The sequence below is a fragment of the Harpegnathos saltator genome, unplaced genomic scaffold, assembly GCF_003227715.2.
Source record: "Harpegnathos saltator strain DR-91 unplaced genomic scaffold, Hsal_v8.6 scaffold650, whole genome shotgun sequence".
Taxonomy (NCBI): domain Eukaryota; kingdom Metazoa; phylum Arthropoda; class Insecta; order Hymenoptera; family Formicidae; genus Harpegnathos; species Harpegnathos saltator.
In genome coordinates, this window is record NW_020230483.1 from 561,162 (window position 1) to 581,595 (window position 20,434).

At 38.2% G+C, this 20,434-nt stretch overlaps 3 protein-coding genes across 5 annotated transcripts in view; 1 reads left to right on the forward strand and 2 right to left on the reverse strand.

Moving 5' to 3' along the window:
- dsb (scavenger receptor class B member debris buster) overlaps window positions 1-2,006 on the reverse strand; it is a 37,234-nt gene extending 35,228 nt beyond the window's left edge. The window contains exons 1-2 of one of the 2 annotated variants that reach the window (XM_025304844.1): window positions 1,500-2,006; window positions 1,233-1,344 (exon numbers count right to left, since the gene is read on the reverse strand). The gene's annotated coding sequence lies outside the window, so the exon portion shown is untranslated. The remainder of the gene's footprint in view (window positions 1-1,232; window positions 1,345-1,499) is intronic. The other variant, XM_011148275.3, reaches the window with a different exon arrangement.
- Window positions 2,007-10,029: 8,023 nt separating this feature from the next.
- Window positions 10,030-16,572, forward strand: EloA (transcription elongation factor elongin A). 2 transcript variants are annotated; one of them, XM_011148283.3, is made up of 9 exons: window positions 10,030-10,152; window positions 10,346-11,489; window positions 11,910-12,085; window positions 12,235-12,404; window positions 12,491-12,582; window positions 12,664-12,863; window positions 12,980-13,262; window positions 13,355-13,430; window positions 16,511-16,572. In XM_011148283.3, exons 1-9 carry the CDS (start codon window positions 10,084-10,086, stop codon window positions 16,539-16,541), a joined length of 2,241 nt encoding a protein of 746 aa, XP_011146585.1. In that variant the 5' UTR covers window positions 10,030-10,083; the 3' UTR covers window positions 16,542-16,572. The 2 variants fall into 2 exon arrangements, with proteins under 2 accessions (XP_011146585.1, XP_011146586.1); XM_011148284.3 differs by lacking the exon at window positions 16,511-16,572 and having other exon boundaries at window positions 13,355-13,434.
- Window positions 16,465-20,315, reverse strand: LOC105187466 (transmembrane protein 19). The gene is made up of 6 exons (XM_011148282.3): window positions 19,946-20,315; window positions 18,390-18,500; window positions 17,471-17,758; window positions 17,102-17,206; window positions 16,813-17,028; window positions 16,465-16,672 (listed from the first exon to the last, which is right to left on the reverse strand). The coding sequence occupies exons 1-6, from the start codon at window positions 20,094-20,096 to the stop codon at window positions 16,518-16,520; spliced, it is 1,026 nt and encodes a 341-aa protein (XP_011146584.1). The 5' UTR covers window positions 20,097-20,315; the 3' UTR covers window positions 16,465-16,517.
- Between the last annotated feature and the right edge of the window lie 119 nt (window positions 20,316-20,434).

Consider the following 20,434-nt stretch of genomic DNA (forward strand, 5'->3'; position numbering starts at 1 on the left):
CTAACGCGCACACGCGCACACGCGCAAAGAAACGCGCGTGTCGCGCTGAATGATTTCAACGAGTTCCATTCACTCTCGGCAGACAGAAAAATAAATCGCGACAAATAAATCCCCGAATTCTCGATAGTGAGTCAACGTACTCATTTCGACGGAAAAAACACAACACCGAACACGACTTTGCGAGCGAAGAGTCCGTGTAATCTACAATTCGGGAATCACCCGTCGGGTGACGTCACACTTGGCAAAACTTGAACATCGGTGATCTGTGATGAGTGCGAAAAACGCGGAAACTCGGGCAAAACGGTCCTCTACGAAACGGTTCGCAGGTCCATGGTTGTTAAAAGCGGTAAACATGAGTACGGTCGGCGCGCAAGCTCCGCGAGTGGACCCGTTAACATTAAATAACGCGCTCGCGCTATTAACAACGGTTTATAACTTATCTTTCACGGGCGATAAATCATGTCGGGTGCTTGGCTTACGGAACGATTCTCGGTGAGATATTACGCATAATTGTTGCAGGTTAATTTAACCGTTGCGAGTTTACTAAGTGTGTCGAGTTACATCCAGGTCACATTATCGAGACTCCGCCGTTTTATCCACCTTGCGGTAGGTTAAGGACTTGGAGAGCGATTTTAGCACAATCAGTGAATGAAAATATCATACAGCACGATGTGAAGCGTTAAAATTATTGCGCTAATCGCGCTGCGCGACATGTGCAGCTCAAAATGAGGCAGATGTAATAACGGGAGAACAGATAACGCTCGTTGATACTTGTCTCAAAACAAAGCGCTTTAAAGACCACCATATTCAGTGAAAATCAGTTTCGATAGCAGCTGAAATATCAAGAAGATAGAGAATATTATCAAATATGCGCGACGACGAATTAATCGAGGATCAGGAGAAATTCGCTGCTCATTAGCTCTCTCTCGTCTACTTCTCATTTTTTCACGATCGTACGAAAAGTCATTTCCCGTCTCTATCGGCGACTCTTCACGTTAAAGGAGGCCGGAATTCAATGTCCTATAAAACGGCGATTCGCCCGTTTCCTTTCAGTGTACCCGTTTCTCTCAGGGTTTTATTGCCTTTCTTCTCTTTCTCTTTCTCCGCCACTCTCTTTCTCCGCTTCTCTTTCTCTTCGTTTCCCGACGCGTGTATCACCGGCATTACGCGACCCTGTTCTTGGGGCGCATTTTTCGTTGCTTTCAGATGAGAAATTATTCACGTTTACTTACGTAATGTCAACCCGACCACCGTCGAAGTCGTCGTCGTCGTCGTCGTCGTCGTCGTCGTTGTCTTCGTCGTCGTTGGACGTTCCACGGACGCACGCACAACCGGGTTCATTAACTGGCCAGTAAAATCTGTCTTTATGTAACTCACAACAAGCTCCCGGAGAAAGAGAGTGGGAAGAGCGGAGAAAGAGACACCGGGCGAGTTTCTCTATCCCCCCTCCCATTATCGAGTGCAATTTTACATTTCAACCTAGAGCAGAATCACGATACCTTTTAAATTCCGACGAGTGTTCACGGTTGCCTGTCGATCGACTGTTCCGACTCGCTTCTCTCTTTCCTGCCTTCCCTTCCTTCCTTCCTTCCTTCCTATTTTTCACGATAACTTGCGTGGATATGTTGTTGTAGGATGTCGAAGGACCGATCGACAGGAAACGAAGGAGGAATCGCGCCGATGGTCCTCTTCCTCCTTGTTCTTCTGCTCCTCTTAGGCGCTCACTTTTTGTCACAAGATACGTTCGTCATACTTCTGTTTCCTCGGCGAGAATCAAAGGTTTATCCGGTAACAAGATAATCAATTCACACAAAGACGCGGCTCGAAGATCACTCGCCGAGTTCTCGCGATTAAATCCAAGTGGGCCGGCCGCGTGCCTCCTTTTTAATTCGCGAGTCGTCGTTCGCATACGGGGAAGAGAAAGAGAGAAGAGCGAATTGTCCGAGCGAGTGGCAAAAAATGGGAAAGAGAGGAAAGAGGAGAGAGAGAGAGAGAGAGAGAGAGAGAGAAAGAGAGAGAGAGAGGGGGGGGGAGAGAGGGATAAAACAATGAGAGAGAAATAAGAGATGATGAAGAAAATGGTAAATCGAGGACACGATAGAACTCGAGATGATCCGTCCGGCGACGTTCGAATGCACGCGCGTGGTCCACGATCTGTCGAATAGCGAGCGAGTAGATAGTGCCGCGATGTAGTGCCGCTGGTGGAGACCATCAGGTGCCCACCAGATACCCACCGAGTGCCCATCGAGTGCCGGTGGTAGGGAAACGCCGAGCGGCCACGCGCTCGGACGGATAGCGAGCGCGAGCATGTGCGCGGATCGAAAACGCGCGCTGGCGGGCTTCGATTTCGCGAGACGAAGAAACGGCACGGACGATAAACCGCTTTTGCCAAGTGATCTCGCAATACGAACACGCGAGTAGTCGAAAGGAGTCGCGCGTGCCAAATAGCGGATGATCGTTAGTCTCGATAAATCCTTTGCGCTCGTGAGCCTGACGAACGTTAGTTGGTTACCTCGTGTCTTTTGCAATCGTTTACATAATTAAATTCAAATTCGAAGCACCCAATTTATGGGGTATCTACTTCCTGCGGTGTTGAAAGCAAGTTCTTATCCGTATTCGCGTATTTGATCTCAGCTAATCTCGGAAGAAACGACGACAACTGCGTGTTCTGATGATTCACTTTCAAGAGATTACACAAATACAAGAGATATGTGCAGACAAATTCGTGATAACATTTTGCACAATCTGAGAAAGCTATGTTCACTTTTTCTGACATTTTGCGCCAGAAAAAAGAAAGGAAACGGACGGGACGGAACGAAATCATCGCAATTCACCCTGAGCTCAAGTGCCATGATCGCGAATGCAAAAGTCCTTCTTTCAGAGGAACTTCTCCATTCATTCTGATTATTTTTGATTGCTGCTGAGATGCATTCTTCCATTTCATCGCGATTAGAGATTTACATTCCAAATTCTCAATCCGCCTTTCCCGACTTACGAGATTGAGAGGGATGAATTACATGCCTCGCATCGCGAACCGCCGCCGGCTCGTGTGTGCGATAACATGCGAAAATGAGGATTCGCCGTGCGTGACGCCGTTTCGTTGCCGTTCGTTTCTTCGCGGACAATCGTGCGTGCAGCGGTGCGTTTCCCGTTGGTCGGGTATCCGGCCAACCGATGGTCTTGCTGTTTCATTTTCGGCGATGAATCCTCGCTGCCGCGTACGATCCTCCGCGAGGAAATTACAGGAGAATTCTCCTTATTTCGCCGCTCTTTCGCATCTTTAGCCGGCGGGATCGATCGCGTATTTCCATGCTTTGTTGACTCGGGGCGGGTACAATTTGATATAATATTAAGGCGCGAGTCGTGGGCTTTGAGCGCAGCCGACAAAGAAAGAAGAGAACACAGGTAGAACGAGGGGAGTTTCCGCGAAACTCCGCATCGGCTGGTCAGCAGTCTCAGTGAAGGACAATCGCGGTTTTCACGAGGGTTGAAGGGCAATCGCTCGCTTCTTCGCTGTCGGCTGATCCTAGAAGTCGCGACCGGAATCAAGGACCGTCGGGCTAAAACCGCAAGCATGCGGCTATGAGGAGCCGGCTAGTTATCCTGAAAGTACACGATATGATTGCAGCCGTGCGAGATGAGTCGTCAGAGAGGACGTCAGAATGGAGAATTACCCAGGCAGAACAGAAAATCACGATGATGATCAAAATTACATAAAAATGACGAGAAAATTATCGAATCATGATAAAAAATGAGTTTGCTTTATCATTTTGACGTCATTTTGATGTCACAAGGTTTTGCGTTCTGCTTGAGTATACGGTCGCGTTTACGATATGCAGTCCGTTTATCCAGGGGTCAAAGAATAGAATCTATTGGACGCCTTAAGGCATTGCCATTACTCAACGACGTCATTAATCCTGCATAAAAATAAGAAAATACCCGCAAGCATTTTTACAAAAAGTGTATCTCCGAAGAAAACGCAGATTCCAACGTCGATCGGAATGCGTTGCTAAAGAAGGTAAACACTTCCGCGAGTATAACGAGGCGTACATGTTAATGTCATATTGTGATCATATGACAACATCAACCGACGAGACAAGTCGGATCATTCTTTCCCACGTTGCAACGAGTTCGCAATATGAACAAAAACTATTCGTTCACGGTACTTTGAGTCGTTGATCGTTTTCTCCGAGCGAGATTATAGACGATCGTAGACATCCGCGATTCTCCATGAGAAAACGCCCCTCTGGTCAAACGAAATTTTTTTGTGCACGTGTGAGTGCATTCGCGCGCCGCTGTTCATCAGCGGCGTGGCGACGATAATGATAATGACCGAGTGCGGATCGTTGTACAATTAATTACAGAGAGACGATATTGACAAACACTGTACCGAATCGCTATCGACTGTAATTGACGCGATGGCAATTAACCCATTAATGACGGCTGGGACAGAAATTTCGCGTTGATTTCAATGTTATGAATTTTTATGAAAATGCTCGAAAATTTTAATCCAAAATACATTACTGGGGGTTTTCGAGGTCGCTCTTTCCGAATCCGCTGCGAGAATCATAAAAAAAGTGAGAGTTTGTATTGATTTGTAACGGTTCTTTTTCCAAAAAATGCGATTTTTTTCTCGTCAATTTTTTTCTGAAATCATGGATTTCATTTTGATAGAAATGTTGAGTATTACTGAATTCATGCTTGAGAGAGTAACAGATAATCAGATCATCTGTAAAGCGATGAAACGCGTTCGATATTGTACTCGAGTGTTGATTTTGCAAGGACTTGTCTCGCAACATAAACGTCTCGTGGTATTTATCAGACTGTTTTTGTTTGTTCTATTTTTATAATCAACATCTGCATAGAAATAAGCGCGATGTTAACCACGTATCAATTAATTGCAGACGAGTTCGCGTGCTATTGCGCGACATTCATCCGATTTAATCGGATAATAGGTTTGCGATAATTTTCTATAATTTTCTGTAATAAATTCGAAAGAAATATGTGGCAAGCGTGCAGATTGCAATATTTTCTGCACATAATATGCAACTTAAGTTGATCGATAAAATCGATATTGCACAGAATATGCGTAAACTAATTGTGCGTATTGCGTAAAATTAATATCTGCGTAGCTAATCGCATCGATCGGCGATTCTCTCTACCCAACCACGATATCGATTACTGTTGTTGTTGCTTTAGGTCTGTTTATCTTTAAGGAAAACTTGTTGCGCTACTGTGCACTCCCTAGTTTGGAAGTTCTTTGAAAGTTGAACAAACTTTTCAACTAATTTTGTTCCTCAAAGATTCGGCTCCTTAAGTTCCTCTGATATATCATAAAGTATAAAGTTGGCAAATTTTTTATAAGGTTACGTAAATATAAATCAAAATCCGTCACGTGTTATGACCGTTTGAAATTTGTCCGATTATAAATGAAAAGTCGTGTATAAATAAAGACACACATTTAAAAGTCGCATATAAAATAGTCACTCTGATCAAACTGAAAATGTAAACTTCAATGTACATAAATGTAAATGAATGCGTAACTTTCTATCGCCGAACTATTCAACATTGAAACAAATGATATTCTTCTGGTGTTCGCAAGAAATAAACAGAATAATTCAACCTATGAATAAAAAGTCTAACTGTTCCATTTATCCCTCGTATTCTTTATGTACACCGCTTTATATCGAAGCTTTGCGATGTTAAAGATCAACTGAGAAGTGAGGTTAAATACTGAGCAATTGTCACTCATCATTTAACGACATATGTCGCAGCAATAAACGAAATAGTGTTGTGAATTTGGTGTACCTGATAAACAGACGCTTCAAGCTGCAAAATACTGTTAGCGATATTCTTCATTATTCCGTATTTATTTCGTATATTTCTTGATAAGAGCACAAAGTACCAGTCCAACCTGCCGCTAAATTTGAAAAGGAAAGGGCGCCTATATCGTTACATTGCATTACTTGCTCGATTTTTCATTCAAGTCAGTGGCGGCTCGTAGCGGAGACTTTAGAAGTAATGAAAGGAAATAATAACGAGTCAAAATAGTTTAGACCCATTAAAAGTTTCGACTGTATGACCTACCCGGCGTCATCTGATCTTTCTCCTTAGAACTACATTGCTGTTAACCCGTTATCAACAAGTCCATTCAGTTAAACCCGTTATAGCTACTTCTTTGGCGTCAGAGAGGAACGTGAGAGCGGCCAACACGGCGTTTTCGGCGACACCGACTTTTCGCACTGGGAAAGGGCGCCATCTGCATCCATTTTGAGAGGGGAACTACGATGCTACATCCACTTTCAGGTTTCGCCGGTAAAACCTGCATATGGTGGCAGTCCGTGCTACATCCATTTTCAGGTAGTTTATGTCCGTGCTACAACCGTAATAGCGTTGACAAACTTGACAAACACGGTCTCGTACATTGTTACGTGTTTATAACATGAATTAACATGTTAACATGTGCAAAAAAAAAAAGAATTGACATTGTGTATGATTAATATCATGAAGGTCATACGAAGTGTAATTAGCTGCCAACCCGAAGTGTGAGGGTAGATTGGATTGAGACAAACATAAAAGTCCCATACCGTTTTGCGAGATTTGCAATAATTATCGAGTTATTAATGATAGAAATCTGAGGAGTAGGAGCGCGCAACGCGGAATGAGCTTCATTACTATAGACGCGACGAGGCCCTAACGAGGCAAGTTCGCTTATAACCAGCGTTTATGTCAAGAGCGCTTTTCGGGAACATTCCGCTCGAGGGGTTAGTCCGCGATAGATAGTTTCCTGCGACTGGAGGTTGCTGTGGTTTAAAGTTAAATTGCAGCAAGAGCATTGTTATCGGGCAGCCCTGAGACGGGCTGCTGTCATCCGTCCGTGACGTCTGCCGCTCGCCTTTGCGATTATCGGCAAATTCAGTTTCCTCGATTGTTCGCGCGGCCATTCAAGTGGCCATGCCACCAGTCATGCAAAGCTGACTTGGAGCTCTTGAAATGACACCAAGAAGCGCAGACAACAGTTGTGTGCTCTCGAAAATACTCTTTTACGAATGGACATTTAAATTTAGATCCCGTAACGAGAGTAAACAGACTTGAAAGAAGACCGAAAACAACAAAGGTCGCAGTCTAAGGAGCGATATGACGTTAATTCTACACAAGACCGGTATGCTCACACAGTTGAGAATTATTCAGAATATTTGATTGAGAACATGATGAATTAGAGATCCGCGTTCATGGACCGTTATCCGTCTCTGTCTGGATCAATATCTCTTGTATATAACAACGCAACAAATAGATAGAGAGACAAAGACGTTTGACGAAAGTAATTGCAGACTCATAAAGTCATGATTACTAGTCGGATTACTAGTCGGATGATGATGACGGATCGTGAATTCCGAGCGCGAAATTCCGACTTCGTATTCCTGGAAAATTCGTCAAATGTCCGCTCTCGTTATCGGAGACCACCCGCATAATAAATGATTCCCCATGCCTGGAAACGTGACATATCGCTGCCGGCGTCCTGCTGGAGTCCTCCGGATTTCACTCGCTCACGCTTCTAATGCCGATACTCGCGATTCGACCGCGATGCGGTTAATCAACGCGATGCCGATTGAATATCTCGAAGACCGACGAGATACGTTTCTTTCAATTACACGAGACGGAAGTGACGATCGAGTCCCGCACGGCTGCTGCTGATGGAATGAGGTCGAATACACGAAGTGCGCGAGTATTATAATACGAAGGGCAAAAAGTGTCGTCGCTCGCGAGCCGATCAACACAATCGGCGCGATGTAATAAACATTGCGGGCCTCGGCGGCGGTTACAACAAGAGAGACTTGTCTTTGGGCGTCTCTTCTTTTCTCGGAGGTTCCGGAACGACGAGGGGAACTTTCCGGCGAGGAGGCCTTTCAATTGTACGCGACATTGATTTACTATTTATTGATTATTAAAAATAAAGAAAATTATTCTGTCGAAGCATCGGATATTTGTTAGTTTTATGTTAATTAAAGAGAAATGTGTACGATTAGAAAATGTGTTAGCAACTAATTGTACAGAGTGTCAAAATTATTGCGACGCAGTTTTCGGAGAATAATTAAAGGTCATGGTAGCGTTAAAGAGTTTGAAGAGAATGGAATTTCATCCCATGCGAATTTTGTCTCGTTCTTATTAAATGTTAGTCCTGTATAAAACGTCGTATTTAAAAGTATTGTTTCGCGAGATGCACAAGATTTCGTCGTGAATTCTGCTTTGCGGGAATCTCAGATTGGATCGCGGGCCAATACTTTTCAGTGCGACGGGGAATAGAACGTGAAAATCTTGTATGCTTCTGAATCCGAAAACAATTAGGAGAAGAAGTGAATACTTTTCAATGCGAAAGTTCGCATTTGAAAATTATCGATTGCGATTGAACACAAGGCATATTTGAAATGAATTGAATCCTTTTTAATACGAAGCATTCACCACTCTCTCGTCTTGCATTTAGCGCGGTGAAATTTAATGGGAACTAATACTTTTCAGTCCCTTTCTTCGGATCAGAAAGCAGAATTCCGATTTTCAAAGTATTCAAAATGTCAATACTTTTTCATATGTTTCAGTTCGACATTTTATACAGGGAGATTATCCGCTGCGGACAATAACTCTTCTACTTTTCATCTAATATTCAATGATGATAAATAACATTTAATTGCGTTCGTTTGACTTTTTTTTTTTATTTCGAAAATAAAAAAATTATATATATACCAGGGTGAGATTTCACCCATGACAACATCAAGGTGATTTTCTTTGATGCTTTTTCTAAAAGTTCAAATATTTCGTCGACTCGCGGGATATTTATAATCGGAGTCTCGTCGCGTTAATTAACACGTGTTCCTCCGAGCGGATCGAATGCTCACCGACGGCCGCTGTCAGTGCCACGAGCGAATGTCCGGAGCGGACGGGATGCTGAATTGAGAAGCAGGACGAAGGGAACGGGACGCGGGCAACGATATATCATGCGTCTCCAGACATGTCAAATCGTTTATTATAGAGGAGACTTTGATACGGCAACATGTATTCGAAGATTTAACATTTAATACGTACTTTTATTTTTTCCGCTCCTCCCCTCTCTCCCTTCCCCGCTCTCTTTAGACCTCCGGGCATAGTCTGGTATAGAGATGGCAAGAGATAGATGGTGGTTGCAGCACGGACATAAACCGCCTGAAAATGGATGTAACACCGACTTCCACCACATGCAGATTTTACCACCGAGACCTGAAAGTGGATGTAGCATCGTAGTTCCCCTCTCAAAATGGATGCAGATGGCCTCCTTGCCCAGTGCGGAAAGTCGGTGTCGCAGAAAATGTCGTGTTGGCCGCTCGCAGGTTTCTCTCTGGTCGGACAAGCTTTGTGATTAGCTAATGGAGCCTTGTGACGTTATTAATCGATTTTGGCTCGACTCGAATATATTATAGTATGTGAAAAGTATGTAAAATTTAATGGACCACAATTTTGATAAAAATTATAATCATGATATGTTGCAGGAATCATCTTGCAGCTTAAAATGTTTGATTTTATGTTCAATTTATAAAATCTTATTGCCATTTTATTGGCTGCACATCATCTTAAAATGTTAGAAAGCATTCATTATGTGCATTCAATTGGTCTGTTCTTTTTAGCTGAACTACTGAACTGGTGCAAGAAGTTAAAGTGAGACAAAATATAGCTGTCTCATTCTAACTTATTGCACTAGTTCCGCAGTGCAGCTGAAAAGAACAGACCAAATATTACAACCGCTTACAAAACTCGTAACGAACTCTTGGATTTTGTTGGTGCATACTTTCAGATTTAATTAAAATCTAAAAATATGAACCAATTAAATCTAAAGCTTGCTGAATACTAAGTGAATAATGTTTGTATTGGTTGAAAGAGCCAAGGATCTGTTCTTTTTAGCTACACTGCTAAACCGGCGCAATAAGGCAGCATCCAATCAGAAATTGGAGCTAAAAAGAACAGACCACAAATTCTTATTTGTAGTATGGTGAGTTTCTTCAGCAATTTTGCTAGCTACACTACGGCGTACAGCAACGAGCAGCTGGTAGTTGCAATATGTCTGTTATAAACAAAATCGATCATTACCAGCGAAATATAGAGAAATGTGGCGATAATTTGGATCGAGTATGTATATTTAATGTTTATAATGTTAAAGTACTCGTACGCGGTAATTCTTGTAAATTAATTAACTGTAGACGATATAACCTCGACATCATCAGCTTTAAATCGTTCGAACGATTTCGATTTTTATATCGATATCGCTTCTATCCAAAATTCACTGTCATCTGAATTCATTATTACGTGTAATTCTTTCTAGATACTGCATTGCATTACAAAGTTGTACAATCTACCTGTAACGGTACAGCATCTTCAAGAGACTGGAGTAGGAAGAACTGTGAATGGTTTAAGAAAGTATGATGGTGCAGTAGGTGATGCTGCCAAAGCTTTAGTAGCAAAATGGAAGGCAATGGTAGTAGATGAATATTCCAGCGGAGAAGACGAAGATGAAGGTTGTGTAACAACTGAAAATTGTACCGACAACTACGATTCACTGAAAATAGAAGAAACAGAAGAAACTGCAGAGAACATTGTGGACGAAGCACAAGAAATGAAACGTATATATGAAGACAGTAAGAGTGAAATGTCTGTAGAGCAAAGTATAAAACATATGTCCAAATTAAAAGAACAAAGCCCAAAGGATCTGGAGGACAAGAGCAGAAGACATGAGAAAAATAGTCATTCTTCTCATGAGAAAAATAAACATTCACAGATTGAGATGAAATCCAAAGAATCCAGGAGCAGCAAGAGTAGTTCAAGAAAGGATGAAACTCATAAATCTAAAGAGCATAATCACAGCAAGAATGATCTAGAGAAAGCAAGTGACAAATTGACAAAAAATAGCACCAGTGGCACTGGTAGCGAGAGCATTGGCGCAAGGAGAACTCTTGACTCAAGTTCCTTGAAGAGAGAAAGCAAAAGAACCAAACTGTCTGATATTAAAAGTAACGATGAGACACCACAGTTATTTATTTCAGAAAAAAATCATTCTTCGATAAAATTTTCCGAAATTAAGATAAAGGTAGAGAGTGATAAGGACAAATCAAATGTTAAACAGGAAAAGGAAAAGAGAAGCTTTCAAGAGGAATCAAAGAGCAGTTCCAGTAAGCTCAAGTTGCAAGATTCGAGTAATAAAGTAAAGGACAACAGTGAAAGACATAAACATAAAAAAGAGTCTATAGATCATAAAAAGCTTGATACAAAAAGGGATTCCAATCATCATTCCAGCAAGGAAATATCCGAATTGAAAGTTTCTTCTAGCAGTAAGGATCATGTCAAAAGCAAGGACAAAGACAAAAAACGAGAACACAAAGAGGATAAAAGTAACCATGGAAAAAAGAAAGAAATGAAAATGCGTTTATCACAGGAGATAACCAGTAATGAAGGAATAGATTGCAATTCTGGTTAGTGTAGACAACTAAAGTGTATTAATAACATTGTATAAATTAACAGAGTTAATACTATTATAAAGTAGTACTAACTTATTTTTATTGTCATGAAGTAAAATCTATTTTTTATAAATTTTACATTCCACATTTTGATAAATAAATTTTTTTATCCTTGAACATGTCTGCAGAGTTTGACTTCATACGATATTATTAATATTATTAAACATGGGTAAATAAATAAAATTTTCAGTCAATTTAATACATCATATGTATATATATATGTATCGTGTATATATATATCATATATATATATAGATCCTGTTATATTAATACCTTTCAGTGTATATATAACCTTTTATATTAATTAAAATTCCTAAGCAATGAATATGTTATGATAAAGATATAAAGTATTTCTGATATTGTTTTTCTGCTTAGGTGCAAGTTTTGCAGAAGCACTAGGCATGTGCACCATGCCTCAACCGTCGAGGAAACGTAATTATAGTTCCTCTAATCATTCACGTAAGGCAATTAAAACAGAAATAACGTCGCCTCCGAGTAAGAAAAAGCAGCCACCAGTAAAAATCGAGCCAGATTGCAACGACGATCCAAATGTAATTTACATCTCATTGTTTAATATCTCTTGGCAGGAAGAATAACTTAAATGACTAGGATTATTCGAGAATTATCTCATATGCTCTCATACGCTCTCATATCTCATATAACATATGCAGTGATAAAGAAATCATGTGATTTTTCATAGCCACCGTCTCTCTTGGCGTCGAACGTGAAGCTGGAACCACTTAATGTAGACTTAGCATCCACATTACCTGAAATCAGCCCTAATTACAAACCACTACCACACATCAATCCTATACAGCGCAAAGAAGAAGCAAAGTTTGTCGATGACGTTATTCACGTAAAAAATCAAAGGTTATCTTCCCTTTCTTTTTCTAGCAGCGCACAAACCCGTACTTTCGCTGTATCGCTTACCTTATAACATGAATCTTTACTCACAGGACAAAAGTGTACTCTGGTAACAAGGTCGGTTACACGAGTGTGCCATCGTTGTGCGAATTGAGCATGAGAGTGTTGATTGAAAATATTGATGGTAAGTGCGTTTCTTTGCCGTAATTGCCCAAAAGCACATTAACATATCAGGATTTTATATAAATATTTTTACTGCCATCAGCTCTCGAGTTTACCGGTGGTGTACCGTACGACATAATAAAGCCAGTCTTGGAACGTGCCACGCCCGATCAGTTATTTACGCTGGAACACTATAATCCATATCTCATAGAGGATACGGGCACGCTGTGGCAGTTCCACTGTAATCGTGAGTTCAGGAACAAGCAAAGGCAGGAAATGGAGTCGTGGCGTGAGATGTATATGGTGAGTAAATTGCGAATTCAAGGCAAAGTCAAGGTAGTAGAATAAAAAAGATAATGTTCATGATACTCAATCCGAGCTATTCTCATACTAATTAACGTCACCGTTATCTTGTGTAGCGTTGCTTAGACGAGAGAGAAGCGAAACTGAAGACATTAACTGCCAACATCAAGCAATCCATCGACAAGTCTGTCCCAGTGAGATCTGCCAAACTTGCATATGTGGACAATGTCGTGAAGCCACCGCGAAATGTGCTGAAGAAACAGGCGAAATATGGCACGGCTAATGATACGCCTGCCACGGTATCGAGCCTTAAGAAAAAGTTAGTTGGCGGTGGTGGAACTAATAACGCGACAAACATCGCGGTGCCACCACCGCCGATGTCACGCTTTAAAACGTCAAGTGAGTGTTTGGTACCTTATTGTCGAGCAATTTGAAGTTTTCGTTTCAGTCTTCTCTGATCTCTAATCGATATACAATTATTTTGCTTTCAGCATCAACCAACGTGAAGAAGACTAAAGCACCGCTCATGGCGAAGGCATTGCAGTTGATAAAAGGACGTTACAAACGGTAGTTGTACGAACATTGCATATTATTGATCGTATTCAATTTCAGTAGGTAATTAGATCGTACATACATTCATCATCACCTCACGATTATATCGATTATTCCATTGTGGTTTCCACGTTTCCACGACCATCGATTTCATTTGCATACTTTTTGCATAATATCGTTCTTTTCTCCTGCCTGTTTTTTTAAATACTTGTGTTCAGCGAATCATGATAGGAAATGTCCGATAATCGTATATAACAAATAGATTGTACAGAGAAATTTATTTCGCTTATTATTCTGGAACGTAATATATAAAAGGAGCATGAATAGAGTTTCCAGTATTCGTGACAACTTTTTTTTTTTTTTTTAGTAAAGGTAGAAAAATTATTTATACCGTGCGCTCAGCTCAAAGATCTTACCACTAACGAATTCCTAGGTGAATTTAAAGAAAAGATTACCGTATATTCTATTTGAATTTTTGAAAGTGTATTTTTTCGATTCCATCCACACATTGAATGCCCCATGCCGCACGTAGGAATGTAAACTTCGTCAGGTCGGAACTTTTTGATTGTGGCTGTATACAGAGTCAGATTACTTAATACATTGCCAACCGCAGAGGTATACCCGATTAAGCAAGATTACTTGGTAAAATCATTGCTAACTAAATAAATAAAATCGTTAAAACGGATAACAAGGAAGACTGCGGAAACTCGTGTGTCACAATGTGACACTCAGCGTATTAAGTTAGGCAGTACATTTTAAATTTTTACGTACACATCATTAAGTGCATCCATCTTTGGACTGTGTGGATACACATGCTCTTGAATTTTAATCATTAGGTTCTCGATTGTATATTTTTGGGACTGTTTTAACAACATTGCTATGAGTCAAATATCGATACGAAATAAACACAGAAATGTATTCTGTGCTTTAGACGTTGCTGTGATTTTTTCGACGTTTTTAGATGCAGTTTTAATGCGTATATTGTAAATATTATGTTAGCATGAAACATAGTGAATAGATAATTAATCGATCTATTCTCACTTGTAAGAATATATTTGGAACTATTCCTCACCGATTTTCATGAGGTTTGGATATGTTATAGAGTAGTCAAAAATACAGATACATTTTTTTTTTTTCCTTTTAAACGATTTCGAAGCACGTTTAGAGGTATTGAATATAGTCGTACAGTGATTGTATTTTTCAACTGGTACAGTTTATTTCAGGTGGTACAGTTAACAAAAAAGCATATTCTGCAGATTTTGATTTAGTTTCTTGAATGATATTCCGGCAATAGTTCCAGTCGACGAATCCAATAATAAAACCGCTTCCGAAACGACGTTTGGAAAATATATTTCTTTCAGCTAAATTGTAAAATAATTCAAAAATTTTTGCTTGTTAGATCAAATATATAAAATTTCTTTCTCTTTCGAGAGATCATTTCAACCCCTGTAAAAATACTTTGAAGCCGGTAAAAAAAGATACGTGTCCGTTATTTTTGGCTATTCTACAACATATTCAAGTCCATGAAAATCAATGAGGGACAATCCCAAACGTATTTTTTTTTTTTTTATTAGATTATGCAATCAACTGTAATGTAAAAGATCTTTAACATTATAATCAATGTCGATTAAAAGTTTAATTAAAAAAGATAAATATACAGGATATCTCGTTTATTTACATCACGATATAAATAATTCAATCAACATTGAATGTAAACAAGATATCAATTTAAATTAAAATCTTTTTTTTATTAATTTGCTAGAGAAAAAAGTTACTACATATATATGCTATAATATAATATAATTATTATGTATGTAATTACCGATAAACGAGATATTCTACATTTGTAAGATTAATAATTTGCCTGATCAAACTAAAATTTTACATCATCTAATCTATTTATCTAATCTTATTATCACATGTTTTGCGCCAAATACAAATGCGTAGTATCAAAGATATGTGATATGAAAAATAATCGGGCACTATTTTTTGTGCTAGTTGAAAATCATATTAAAAACTTGAAACATTTATAATGAGAAATTTATAATATATGAAATATATTTAAAATATATTATTTGTGTGTGGCAAATATTTATTATGTAAAACTATATATATATATATATATGTGTGTGTGTGTATATATATATAGTATTAGCTATACATTAATATTGTGTGTTGTATTGAGTAATTTTATAACAATTAAGTAAAAAAATTTTTGTTGTAAACTGAAGAAACATTATAACAAGTAAAGCTTCATAAATCTGTTTCTTTAACACAGTGAAGATCATGTTGGATTCGAGTATAAATTTCAGTAAAACAGAATTTCTTGGCGCCACGCACTATTATATACAGAATCGGATTATTTAAAACATTGTCAATCATACGAGTTGCAATTCGACTAGATAAAATATTTAGTAAAGTAATTCTTAATCGGGTAAATAAACCATCATCCGCAAGCGTCATTGAGCGATAAGATTCTTACGGAAACTCACGCGTTATGCAAATATGAATGATGTGGCACTTGAAACGATAATAAAAGAACATTTAGTGCCCCAGAATAGTTTAAACTTCAACAAACAACACCAATTATTGCATGTAAATTATACAATAAAAATATAAGCCTTTTGTAAAGTATTTTTATACAACCCATATTTTAACCATTAGTTGAAGTTATACATAGAATAACATAAAAAGGACACATGTGCTAAATGTTTATTTACAAATAACGAACATTTTTTTTCAAACTACAATGAGCCTTATATTAATTTTTATATCATGACATTCGTGAAGTTATTCGTAAAAAAAATTACAGACAAAATTATAAATATTTAGATCACTTGTTTTCGGGTAATATATATTATGTCAAGAATATTAACATTAAAACAATAAAAAACATTTAAATAATATATTATTACGAGTTTAATATCTTATATTAATAACAGCACCCTTAAAATAACATATTCCTTGATATACACGATATTGGTTAGAACAAATAAAAAAAAAGTATATATATATATATATATATATATATATATATATATATAGAAAGAGAGATATTTATACATTGTGGACGCAATAACATTTTTTGTTTCTAGACTTCGCTTACGGCCAGAAGATATTCGATAACCTCGGAAAAGTAAGAGCGATAACGATGCTGGACAAAAGATTTATACTGTGGTTATCTAGAAGTTGCTTACCGCAAATGTGTTTCACACCTTTCGCTGGTCGCTCCACTATAGCACCGTTCTCATTTATTCCTAGAGACAGAAATCATAATTCATCATACATCCGATAATCCGTCAATGCAATTGGTCATTACGAAACACAAAAGCTCGTTTAATCTCTGAATTTAGGTGTTACGAGATGGATAAAATTTCGAGAGTACGTATCAAGTTACCAGAATATTGTAGAGTTGCGCCCAGAATAGAATCCATAATGCTACCGAATAATCCAGCTAAGCCCCCGACGACTACAATAGGCCACTGCGGTGCAGCTAGTTGCAGGACAGCCGTATCGACAGTGTTTAATACTGTGATATAGTAGGAAAGGCCAACTACCAAACCGCCAAGGAAGGAAAATAAGAGGCCTACCCATGATACACCGCCGTTCGTTCCTTGAACAACAAAATCAGATCTAGATCAAATTCGTGCACATTTGTGCAACAAATTAACGTTAGTGTCTCTTACCTCTTGGCACCCTTTTCCTCGTAGTAATGAGGAAAGGGTCACCAGTGCCGATCACCGTACCGAATTCTGAAGCCCACGTGTCGCCGTTGCAACACGCAAATGTTGCTGTAAGATAAATCGCAAGATGTCGAATTCAAATTTTTTCCATCCCAATATCCGTTGGCAAGCTCAAATATTGAAGACTAGAAAAAACTTTACACATCGAAGCAAAATTCGTGAATAGTTTTTGTTGAAGATGACAAGAGAACGACAACACTTTGTATCGTTCGACTAAGTCACACATCGTTATAAATTAAATCAGAGGGCAGTGAATCGCTCGTTCAGTTAGTGCATTTTTTCACATTTTAAATTAAATATTGATTATTTTACCCAATATCCCGATGGATAGCCATGAGCTTCGATAATCTTTGTCAAAGTCGATGGGTCGTTCTCCATATCCAACATCCAATAGATACAACACACCCAATTGTGCGGCCATCCCACCGTTACACAACACCTGCACCCAATTCCTCTGGCCACCTTCCTTAAACTCGGCTTCAAATTTTTTCTTTCGTGCTGACCGAAATTTTGTAGCTTTGGACGAAGTGATGAAAAACGTCATGATGGCCATCAAGTGAGCGAAATTCGAGAGCGTTAATATAAAACCCAGGAACAAACCTGTGTAAAAAAAAGAAATTGTATGAACAAAATTTTGTAATTTCTTAAGTTTATTCAATGATTGAGGCTCGTAAATTTTCAATCAAGTGACACCATAACGGTGTAACATCTATATAAAAAAAATGTATTGCCTTCAACATGAAGCTATGAAAATAAATAATTTGCATATTACACATTCTCAAAATATATAATCAGATTTTATAATATCAGGCAAAAATAAGAGTCAGCATTAGTTGTACAAGTGTAAACTAATATATCAATCGAAAGATAATAAATTACATAAATCATAAATACTTTTTGGTCTTTTATCATCTGAATTCTCTTCAATGACACTGTAAAATTAATGCAGATATAAACTACCAAACAATATAAGATAAATATCATGAGGAATTATGATCTGAAATAATGACAAATAATTGTCGTTGATGTTAATTACTGAACCAGAAAATATATACACAAGAGTGAAATTCAAAGCAGAAAAAGATAAGAAATAATTTTAATTAATTTTAATTCCATGATAGTCAGCATTTGTAGCTTTTTTGTTACATTTTGTAGAATTAATGTGTATGTGTGTGAACTTTATTCTATACTTTATTGTACTATAAAATTTTAGAATCGAAATTTTCATTACCGAAAAGTGCACCACTGATGTCTACAGATTTCCTACGGAAACCCCAAAAAGCGCACAAAAACGGTATCACAACCGCAGTCAACCATCTCCATGGTGAGATCACTGGATATCCTAAGATGAAAATACAATTTACCGAATATTGAAAATGTGAATATAGAAAATTTCTATTTAAATAAAATTGCAAGCCTGAAACGAGAATTCAAAAATAGAAATCATGGCATGATTTTTTTCTTTTTCTTTAAAATTCGATAGTTTATCCGATATTATGTGCCATCCGCTTTTTCCGAAAATATTCGCGGCTGTTTGGCGCAGCCATGACGTCATAAAGACATAGAGATAAAATTTCGGATTTAACATTCGGTCGCGTTGTTCGAGGCAGACTGTCAATTTGTAGCTGAATTTAAATAAATCAAGTTATACTGTATTTGACATGCTTAAGAAATCCTCTGCTGGAAAAATATTCAAATTTATATATTTAAAGATTATTATATATATAATTTTAACGATCATGCTCGCGTTCTGTTAACGCGATACATCACTCAATATCTATAAAAAATGATCTTTTTTACATATTTAATTTAATTAACTTGCCAACCAGAATGTATGAATATATGATTTTATCTTAAACATATACATGTGGTATTAAACATAACCATTGGATTCAAAATGCCATAGATTCATGTGCAGTTTATTTCAATTTAAAAGTCAAAGAGACATATTTATATTACATATTCAAAGTACGAAATCAGAATTTTATTCAATGTATAGTAAAAGAAATGTTCTTGCTCTATCAGACGGAACTTTGCACCTAAATTTAAAAAATTGGCGCTATGTATATTTATCACACCGCGCACACACATGCACGTTCATCAGGAGTTGTGCTCAGCGAATGTCATCGTATAATTTTATGATTATCTGTAACTGCGACGCTTCTACGAAAAATCTGTCTACGAAAAAATGTCTACGAAAAATCATCTATAAAAAATCACCTATAAAAAATCATCTATAAAAAAGCATTTATAAAAAATCTCAAATATCTTAAGTCAAAGACGATATATTTATTATTATTAAGTCGTTAACTTCTATGATTTATTCTTCCTTCCTTCAATATATGGCTCTGAGCTGATGGGAGTAGGTCCCGACATCATTCTTTTCGATAAAAAAGGTAAAAGAAAAACAAGGACAACATGACAGTGGGTTTTCCATACGTTGTCCTTGTTTTTCTTTTACCTTTTTTACCAAAAAATATGCGCATTTACAAGAACCACATCCAACCGCCACGGAAGCGAACACCAAACTTTTCTGTGATTTATATGTTCGTGACAACCTCGTTTACACCTCGTTTACATGTGGAAAGTCACCTTTACCGCTACTTTTATCGTACAGTGTGATGATAAACTTAATTAAATTATTCGTTATATCAAAAGCGTTATATAATAATATACACTCTAGAGACTCACGTTTTTAACTTCATCCCGAATTGAGAGAGAAATATATTCTAACCTAACAAAATTACTTCGATATATTTCAAGCTACATATTGTGCATATACAATACCTTCCGTAGAGTTCAAAGATTCTGGCGACAATATCGAGTAGGCCACATTCGCTATCCAAAAGATCATCGAAATTGGGATAGCACAAGCACTCACGAGCACCGGCATAAACACGTAAGAGCTCCGGTCTTCGCTATATTCGAAAGAAACCATGGCGAAGATCGTTAATTCGAATGTATACGGCTCATGAAAAATCGAAACAAAATATTGTTTTAGAAAGCGCAACGTTAAATATATATTCACTTCAGATGGCTTAGATCTATGCGATACAAAAGCGCGCGAATAACTAAACTATAAAGCTGCAACGTAACGTGTGTTAAAGGCAATGATGTCGCATCGATGCGCATGTGCGAGAATTGCACCGTCTCTGACATCACTGATCGAAGGTGCACCAAGAATGCATTTTCACGCTTTTTTTCGCTCGGACGGAGCGCCACAGCTGAAGTATAAGTGCAACGAGCGCCAAGATATGAGTTCAGAGTTTGGGAATA

What these genes read in the sequence shown, in the direction of transcription:
- LOC105187466 (XM_011148282.3), bottom strand. Translation starts at nt 20,096, where the DNA reads ATGGTTTCTTTCGAATATAGCGAAGACCGGAGCTCTTACGTGTTTATG. An exon ending in ATCTTTGAACTCTACGGAAG is followed by an intron (nt 18,501 to 19,945) that starts GTATTGTATATG and finishes TTTTCATCTTAG; the next exon opens with GATATCCAGTGATCTCACCA. An exon ending in GCTATCCATCGGGATATTGG is followed by an intron (nt 17,207 to 17,470) that starts GTAAAATAATCA and finishes TTTATCTTACAG; the next exon opens with CAACATTTGCGTGTTGCAAC.
- EloA (XM_011148283.3), top strand. Translation starts at nt 10,084, where the DNA reads ATGTCTGTTATAAACAAAATCGATCATTACCAGCGAAATATAGAGAAA. An exon ending in GTTGATTGAAAATATTGATG is followed by an intron (nt 12,583 to 12,663) that starts GTAAGTGCGTTT and finishes TACTGCCATCAG; the next exon opens with CTCTCGAGTTTACCGGTGGT. An exon ending in CGTGGCGTGAGATGTATATG is followed by an intron (nt 12,864 to 12,979) that starts GTGAGTAAATTG and finishes TATCTTGTGTAG; the next exon opens with CGTTGCTTAGACGAGAGAGA.